The sequence below is a fragment of the Apodemus sylvaticus genome, chromosome 14 (assembly GCF_947179515.1).
Source record: "Apodemus sylvaticus chromosome 14, mApoSyl1.1, whole genome shotgun sequence".
Lineage (NCBI taxonomy): Eukaryota > Metazoa > Chordata > Mammalia > Rodentia > Muridae > Apodemus > Apodemus sylvaticus.
Genome location: NC_067485.1, coordinates 10,761,510 through 10,770,875, shown reverse-complemented (window position 1 = coordinate 10,770,875; position 9,366 = coordinate 10,761,510). Strand labels below are relative to the sequence as shown.

At 52.0% G+C, this 9,366-nt stretch overlaps 1 protein-coding gene across 2 annotated transcripts in view; it reads right to left on the bottom strand.

Annotated features, from left to right (window-relative positions):
- Positions 1–268: 268 nt before the first annotated feature.
- Trpc7 (transient receptor potential cation channel subfamily C member 7) overlaps positions 269–9,366 on the bottom strand; it is a 119,685-nt gene continuing 110,587 nt past the window's right edge. The window contains exons 11-13 of one of the 2 annotated variants that reach the window (XM_052157576.1): positions 9,083–9,117; positions 2,891–2,966; positions 269–714 (exon numbers count right to left, since the gene is read on the bottom strand). In XM_052157576.1, the coding sequence (XP_052013536.1) occupies positions 545–714; positions 2,891–2,966; positions 9,083–9,117 (281 nt within the window). In that variant the 3' untranslated portion in view covers positions 269–544. Of the gene's footprint in view, positions 715–2,890; positions 2,967–9,082; positions 9,164–9,366 lie in introns of both variants that reach the window. The other variant, XM_052157577.1, reaches the window with a different exon arrangement.

Here is a 9,366-nt window from a genome sequence, read left to right as displayed (position 1 = left end):
TTTTTGTTGTTCTCTAAACAATGACAACTTTTCTCTACAGTACAATTTTTGATTTAGTGTTTTTAAACTTTTTTATATAAACAAATAGAACTATTTAGCTATTAGGCTATCTGGGTTCTCATCTGGCACTTAAGAGTGGTCACAGGTCACCTCCCGGTTTCTGGTGTGTGTGTGTGTGTCTGTGTGTGTGTGTTGGGGAGGAATAAGAAGGGTGCAGAGGGCTGACTTCCCAGGACACAGATCTCGTCCTGAGTGGGAGGGCGTATCCAAGATGGTCTCCTCCTGCTTTGGCCGCGGAGGCTGACAGGAGGTCTCCTGTGTGTCTGATGGCACTTCTTCCCTCCCTGGGGAGGCTTGTCTCTCCCAACAGCCTAGTTTCATGATCCTGGATCCAGGCGGTTCCTGGGCTATAGATATCAGTCAGTGCCCAGGACTGAGCCCCAGGGGAGTGAGAACGGAACCCCCTCCTCAACAGGGCTGAGACTGGGACATCCGTCCGGCTTTGGAATGCTGTTAAAAGTCAGTCACCCACGCCTTCAGGCTGCTAAATGTCCTTGCCCTTGTTCACCCTCAGATGGTCTCTGTTCAGATTCTTCCCAAACTTCTCGCTGAGCTGTTGGATCAGGTCCGCCAGCTCTCCTGTGGCTTGAGACTTCTCCTCCAGGAGCTCATAGCGAAGGCTAGAGATGTCCTGCTTGATCTCCTTGAGTTCACCTGCAGAGACAGAAGAGGGCTTGTTGGGGATGTGCGTGTAACAGGAAGGAGGTTCTGTGCTGTGGGTGCAGGTCCAGCCCTGGGGAGGGTGAGTTGGGGGAGGGTGAGTTGGGGGAGGGTGAGTTGGGGGAGGGTGAGTTGGGGGAGGGTGAGTTGGGGAGGGTGAGTTGGGGGAGGGTGTTGGGGGTCTCGAAGATCCTTGTGTCCACAGATCTCCAGGAAGGAGTGCCACCCAGCCCGTTTCCTGTACACACTTACAGCCCCACCCTACCCCGATTCCTGGAAAGCCTCTCTCCACAGCTTGTAGAGGTGGAATTGAGGTGGAATTCAGGGCTGTGAGTTTTCAGGCACCCGTCTCACACACCGGTGGCACGCGGAGATGTGAAGAGTAAGTGGGATGCTCATTGCGGGGACATCCATTCTGCGATGCTCTGCTTGTGCCAAGGGGAGAAACCCCAAGCGCCAGAGAACAGGGCTCTGCACATGGATGCAGCCCCAGGGCTGGCCAGCTGCCCACTGCAGCTTCCGTTTGTTCTTAGAAGCAGCCTGACCTCCCTGATGTGAGCCTTCCCGATGCCTGCAGCTGCCTCCTCCCCTAATAGGGGACCACCAGTCACTTTCATTTTCTGTTTCCATAGTGACCCACGTGGTTAGAAGCCCGGTGGGTCTGGGTCTGTGGGAATCTCTTTATTAAGCACAAAGGGGAGCAGAAAGGTTCTTTTCTCATATGTTAGACACCAGACTTAGTTCTGGCAGGGGTCCACTGCTTGTGGGTATGCTCTTCCTATCTCCTATGCCTTGTGCTTACGTGTATAAAGTACAGAGATCTTATATACATGATTATACCCTTTATTTTTATTAGGGTGGTTCACTAAGCCCCAGACTCATGATATCAATGAAGTTAAAATGATGTCTGGGTACCCATCCCCAAACTGTATTAGGTACCTTCATGTCCATCACCAGCCACTTGAGGTAGCTGATGCAGCATCCCATGATCTAATAATTGGGGCCCACAGGGAGGGACAGGGCCGCTGCCCAGCTTCTTGGCTCTGTGTGCTCACCAGCTAGCCTGGGCATCACCATTTTTTTTCAGGCTGTATGCTAGGTACCCCAAGATATGAAGTCAAAGGCCACTCACTGGCAGAGTTCTTTTGGTAGCTCTGCAGCCCAAGTGAGGGGAGACAGGGCACCTCCAGTTATGGGCAAGAGTCTTTCAAATATTTATCCTAAGTGTTGCATGATTAATGGCCTGGTATAGGGCATCTGCTCTTTACTCAAGAATACTTGTTTAAATTAGATGGAAAACTAACTCATTTGGTAAGACTGATGGAGACATGAGCTCCAGTGTGCATGGGAGGCACCAGATGCTGTTATCTAAAGTGTTGGCCTCGGGCCTTGCCACAGATGTGAGGAGACATTAGTCTGGGACCTGCACTTTCACCAGCTGCCACTGAAGAGGGGCACTTCAGAGCTCCTCAGCGAAACTGCTATCGCCATAATCTCAGACCTTGGAACAGAGACACGATGTGCAGCTGTGTCTGAGACAGTGGCAGCTTCTGAAAACGGGGCCCAGGCCAATGCTTTTGTATGTGTGCTCACACAAGAAGGTGTGAATGGTGGGAGTCTAGGCTATCCTAAATTCAAAGGGATGGAAGCCAACAGAGGACGCCATCACCGTGAGAGGCATAACAATGCCTAAGAACGTCCCGTACTGCCAGGATGTCCACAACGTCATCGTTAGTGGTTGGCCTCAGGAGATGTGTCACACGGCAAACCAACTAAGGTGACATGTTAAGGTGACACGTGGAGGCAGGTGCTAATCGTCAGGGTTAGGAGGGGATCCTTGACCACCCTGGATCCAATCTCTTCACAAGCCTTCCTTACAAGGGGAGGAGGTGGAAGGGCCAGGTGGAGATGACAGATACAGGAGAAGGGGGTGCAGACGCTAGTGCAGAGACAATAGGGTGGCCTCGGGGTTTGGGCTCAGGGTAGACCAGCAGCTGCCGCAGTGAGGAAGTAAAGACCTTGGTCATGGAATGCATCTGCTTGCACTGAAGAGTCAGACATTCTCCAGAAAGAACCCAGAACCCAGACTACACCACTCTCCACCTGAGAGAACCATGCTTGACCCCTGACCTGTAAAACTTAGAGTAAAATCACTCTGGGCCTCCCATACCTTCGTTGACTTCGTCGTTCTCTCTGTCCACCTGGGCCTTCAGCACGTATCTCTTTATGAGCCGCTTCATGATCTTCTGGAATGAGAAACAGCAGTGCTCAGAGGCAGCGAGGCCAGCAGGGTCTGTGCCTCACCCAGCCTAGGCCTCAGTGCTGGACACAGCAGGCTAGTGTGACCCCAGGGCGCTCTGCCCTGTGGAGAGACCTCGGTAGAGGTCTGCCTACCCTCCCCACCTCCCAGGAGGTGAGAATGGGACACTTCCCGCTGACAGGAAGCCAAGTCGAGGAGACAGGGAAGGAGAACCATCTTGGAGTCACACACAGCTCTGCTGAGGCCAGGTGTTGCTCTGACCAGATGGGGAATTCTGGGAAGTGTTATCAGGTCAGCCAGGCAAATGCAGCCCTCAAAGGTGACAGAGCAGATGTTGCTCATGAAAGCAGCCCAGGCCGGGCTAGAGGATGCATTTATACCTCGGAGGGTTGCCGGCATCAGCCACACTCTGAGCTGGGCTTCTGGGCCTTGATGGAGAGACCACTTCCCCAGATGCATATGGCCTGACCCTGCACCACTAGTCATGGAGGAGCAGGGGCTTTGGTCCCTAGCTTCCAGATAACTCGCTGGTAAGTATTCCTTAGGTGAGCCAAGTTTGAACTACACGTGAGGGACACCAAGAATAGAGCCATGCGTCAGGAGGCCCGGCGTAGCTGAGCTTTGGATTTTGCCAGCTAGTTGTTCCAGGGTTCCTGTGAAATCACAGAGGTTAAAAATATACTGAAAACTGCGACTTCTGCCTCTCCTGAGCAGCATGAAGTCCCCTGCTCCCTAGTGCTACCCCATCCAGTGCTTGGTTCACCTGATCACATCTAGGATCAAGAGGATGTGGCAGCATCTTCTAAAGTTTGGAGGCTGGTAGTGGACCTGAGCTCAGCCCTGAGTTCTTTCCAACCACAAGAAAATGGAAGACAGGAAAAGCTGTATACCAAGCACTGGATGCTTCAGGCCATTTTCCTGTTGATGCCCTCAGCAGGGACTAGCGTCTCAAGGGGATGTCTCCAGACTGGGGTCCTAGGATTTTATCTGCACTGAGCTAAATTTCTTTCACCCATGGCCTGAGTAAGCTTAGGCCAGTGAGTCCCTCTTCTCCTGTGCCCGTGGGCTCCCCTTCCATGGCTCTATGGTTTGGATGGTGGGAACAGCTCATCAGCAAGCTGCCTCGCCTCTCATCCCATGAGGTGGGTGTCAGCGCAGCAGTGTCTGATATATTCTTCTTCTCCATGAAGCAGGCTACCTATGTCACAGGACCGTGTACACATCCCTTGGTGCCTTCAGGAAACAGGAACCAAACAAACACAGAAAAATCGTCCTTCAACAGTTTCTCACTGGAGACATTGGAGTTATCTGTTACCGGTTAATCTAAGAAATTCTGAGCATTCGTCTACTGCACAGTTTTAGGCTGACCCGAGGACAAGGGAGTCAGTGAAAGCTAGATGCCGTTCACGGCAAACCTCAATCATTGTCTCTGCTGCGCACTCCTGTAGGCTTGAAATGCCAACCCTTGGGGGCCTGAGTCGGGAGGCTCGTGAGTTCCTGGGCCAGTTCCAGGTCTGGGCTACACAGTGAGACCCTGTATCAGTGAAGCAAGCAGAGGGCTTCTCTACTTCTGGAGAGAAGAGTCTTGCTGTTCATGATGAAGATGGCAAGGTATAACCTAGAAATGAGGGGAGTGGTGGTGAAAGGCATCTTTTTGTGGGTGCAGGAGTTACCACACTTTTCTACTTAGTAGTTAGTATCTTTTGTACCCTGGGTTGAGTCATACAATTAAGTCTCCAGAAACACCCCAAGGGCTATACTTATCATTTCAAAACATGGCTACCTAGCTCCAGTCTGGATTGGTGAGATCAGCTTGCATGCCTCTTCCTTGGTGGTGATGATGATGATGGGGGAGGAGGAAGAAGAAACTCAGACATGTATGTTGCATCTTACACCCTGTGTTGTGTTAGTCTTATTCACAGAGATGATCTCAATTTCCCCAGAAGCTCAGGGACAGATGTATTGTTACTTACAGATGAGAACTTGTGGGCTCAGAGTGTGAGGGACTTCTCTAGGGCCTCACAGATGGGGAGTAGGGGAGGGCAAGGTTTAGCCAATGAAAATCAAAACTGCAATAAGAGTTGCATTCCCTGGTGGTTGGGATTGAGACGCATTGCCCGGGAGCTGGATCGGTGAGTCAGTGGGCTTGGGCTGGCTCTGGGTGCCTCGTACAGAGAAGCCTTATGTCAGCCGACGGGCAGCCCTACAGAGGGAAAGAGTTGCTGGTCTCATAGTCTTTGTGCTTGAACACACATGGTCCATTCTTGGCTACTGACTGCTTGATCTAAGTGGGTTTCTACAGTTTTGTGGTTCAAAGGGTAAAGAATCAAACACCAAAGGATCTGAAGGACAAGATAACTGGTATTGTTGCACTACAAACCATAAAATGGTTAGAAGATACTCTCCTTGACATGCATGCCAGAAGGTTCTGGGGAAGATGGTCATCCAACATTTCCTCTGCTTTATTATATATGTATGTTGTGGGGTAGGGTAGGGTAGGGTAGGGTAGGGTGAGGTAGGGCAGGATAGATATGGGGAATGTGGAGAAGGGAGGATGGGTACTATTTTGTGCTGAATTTTAGACAGCTCCTGTCTCCTCCCACTGAGTCCTTTGGCTTCATGAAGATGACCTCTCCCCTGCCCCTGTCCCTGCCCCCGCCCCTGGCCCCCAACCCCATGACTTTAGCTAGCAGCAGAGGTGAGTATTTTTAGTGCTGTTACTCAGCAGAGGAAGACTCAAAAGTGGATGCAGAAGAGGTGCACAGTGAGTAAGAAGGGGTTGTCACACAGAGACTAGCATCCAGGCACGAGGGGCACACCTCTCCAGCACAGACTCCTGGGGTGTGGTCTGTGGGTGCAGGTGGGAGGGGACGCAGATCTTCTTGGGACCTGAGATCTTTGTGCTGCCAGGGTGGCCAAAAACCCAGCCTAGGAAGAGAACACATACTGTGTACTGGCAAAAGCCAATGAGGTCAAGCCAGATGGGTGTGGCATAGCCCTCCACCAACAGAAAGCGGAAGCTTATGGAAGTGTGGGTAAAATGGCACTCAGCGGAAGCCACGCATGACGGTCATGTTTGTGAGACCCTGGCACAGAAAAGTGGCACTGATGGCTTGTCTGCAACATACTGGTCATAGCAAAGACCAGCTAGAAGGTAAACTAGAAGATGTCTACCCCCAAGCCAGGTGGGGAAAGGGGTCCAAGGCTAGGTTTAGCTACATAGCAAGTTCAAAGCCAGCTTAAGTTACATGAGGCCCTGTCTCAAGAAACCCAACCAAGCCACTGTCCCCATACAACAAAATAAACTCCCTCCTCCCAAACAACCCCCTTGTGTCATGAAACTAAGGTCTATTTGGATGGTGGACTGTGTCTGGGTTCTGTGCTGTCTTTAGGATGAGGCTGTTTGCTTTGTCATAGAGAAGTGCTTCCCTCGGAGAGTGAGTTCTGGTGTCTGCACCCCTAACAAACAGACTCTTGAAACAGGCCAGAAGGCAGCTCTGAGGGGAGTGAACTTAGACCATGTCAACGATGTCATGGTTTGTCCCACTGTTTGGTCTCTGGGGTCATGGAAGCCCAGGATGGAAAACAACCTAACTAAAGCAAACAGCTAGTGCTGAGGGACTCTAGCCACCCAAGGAGGCTCCCCCCCCACCCCCCAGTCTGCAGGCACGGTCTTTCCTGACAAGACAGTGGGACTGGAAAGCTTAAAACAGAGATGATTACCCACCAGGGAACTCTTAAGGACTGGACACAGGATGTCAGGCTCAGGGCTGCTGGGGTGACTGGGCAGAGTGTGCTGCTAGGCTGCTCCAGGGTTTCTGCCAATGACCACAGTGTACAAGGCTGACAGAGCAGGCTCTCGGTGAGCTGGATGCTCTGTGGAGGTGGACTGAGGGCTCCAGGTTCTCCACACATGTGGAGACGACTGTGTGATGAGCATGCAGCCTGGAAGGCTCCCTGTGGGCCCACAGACAGGCAAAACGGCTCACGTCCCCCTCAGATCCATCCTCTGGCTTGCTTGTTGCTGCCGGTGATGGGATGCAGTTTGAGGGCGCTCTGGCTCCTTGTCCTCACCTGTGAGGGCTTGAGGTTCAGACAGATCCCACTCAAGAGACCACCAAGCCCCAGCAAGGCAGGGGCTGAGGGAACTCTGGGGGAATCACCAGGAAGAGGGATACCAGGCTAGTGCCTGGGCAGTGTTCTGGGGTAACAGCGAAGTGCCCTCAGAATCAGGTGGGTCACAACCTCAGCCAGGCAGACAGTTCTCTTATCTGTAGACACCTGCCGGAATCTGGGGGGAGCCTGCTTCCACGAGTCCTTTGGGGTCACCTCAAGGTCAATGAGGTGCTGACTGGATGACTACAGCTTAGAAGGATGCCCAGCCAGAGCGTCCAGGTGCACAGAGAAGGGTCTTCTCAGTCCCCCTGCTGCTCCCCAGCCCAGTCAGGTGCCTTTGTGCCTTTCTGCTATGAATACTTGAATAAGTAGCCTGGAGCTTTTCTCTAAGCGACAAGAGACAAGCAAGCACAGCTTGGCAAGGTCACCCCTAGCCTGAGGCTGAAAAGCAACCAATCTCTGTCCTCGCATCAGGGGTTTGTGGGAGATTTAAGGCTGGATGGATGGAGGCTGTGATGCGCAGGTAGGCAGATATGAGAAGGCTACTAGGCTGATTGTGATTCATCTGGGTACAGGACATTCACCTGCAATCTTCCTTCCTTTATCTCTGAATCTGGTTCCGCCCAACACTGAGTTTCTATAAGGCAATTCCTATCTTCTCAGTGACAGAGAAAAATCTATGCTCTTCGCTGAGAAGTGGGAGCCTTCTGCTGGTCAGAGGGCTTGGAGTGTAAAACAGCTCAAAGCAGATCAAGCTGGGCATCTCCATTCTGTGCACGGTTAAACTCAAGATCTGCCCGTTGCCAATTCTGAGCTCATGTCATCTGATAAAACGGTACGCGCTTTGAAGGCTGAACTGTTTCTTAATTGTACAATTAAATCCTCTCCACTGCACAGCTGGCTTCTGAAACCCAGATGAGGAGATTCAGCTAGAGACCTGTGTCAGGGAGTGTCAGGTCTGTAAGGGCTCCCTATGGGAAGGCAGCACCTCCTTCTCATCCCAGTCCAAAGGGATGCCCAGGGCAACATCACATCACAGCCAGGAAGAGATTACACTAAAGGGAGTGGAAGGCTGGGGGAAGAATGCCTGCTCGTCTAACAGCTAACCCGAGGTCACCATTCAACCCTGCCCAGGAGCTGGTTCAAACTGGAACACAGATTTAGCCCAGGTTTCCAGAAGGGATGCAGGGATTGCAGGCACAGGGACAATCCTGTACAGAATTGTGTAGCATCCATCTCTGCGGGCTGCCAGTCTAAGGACAGGTGTGCAGGGATGATCCTGAGATCCACCCGGACACCTAGGGCACACTGGGCATCATGGAGGGGCCTTCCCCTGAACCCACGCAGTCTCAGATCCTGCTGAATGTATGTCCAGACTGTACATCGCCCGTGTCTGTTTTTCTCCACCGCCCACGCACACAGCCCAACGGTAAGCACCAGTCCTTACATCTGAACCTGCACATGTCTCCTCCTTACTGGTGTCTTGCCTGATGACTGAGGCTGAATACAGTCTTACTGTGTCTGCCTCTGCAGTGACCCTCCTCTCCTGGACCTTCCCCAACAGCCCCGCCCCCATCCCGAGAGGCAGGGTTTTGCCTTCCTTCCAACTTTATCTTCCGTTCTCCCCTCCAGCAGCCAGCCGAGATCTTTGTGGCTGCACCTTTTGCCTCCTTTTCCTGGCTGAGGTCTTGGCCAACTCTCCTCTCCGTGAATGCACCCCTCCAGCCAGGCCTTCCTGGGTTTCTCCAGGTTTACCCTTATTCTTTATTTCTTGGGGCTTCTATCAGTTTGATGCCATATGCTATCTATGGCTTTGTCATTTGTCTCTCCTCTGAAGTGGCCTGGAGGTGCCACTAAGGCACTTCCTGCCTCCTCCGTTAACAGCAGGCGCTCTGAAGGGAGCTGAGCTCTCTGCTTGCGCAGCAATGTGACTGGGCCCATCTTGGTGGGAGCCATCTCTTCCCACACTTAGGGAAGGGTAGTTACCTGGTATCTGGTGGGCTTGCTAAAGGTACGGTTAGCTGTCAGGTTTTCAGAGTTCCTCATGCCAGCCTGGTAGCGAGTCTTCTGGAGCAAAGAAAGAAAGAAAAAAAGAAAGAAAAATACATACATGCACATGCATGCAGGACTTGGGAATATCTACATACAGGCCCAGTCTGTAGGGGAACTTCTGGAAATAGATTTAGAAATGGCTTGGCTTCCTAGAGTGTTGCTCCTGGGAACTGAGTTGCTGTAGGGCTGTCATGGTAACAGCCATTATTGGTCCATTT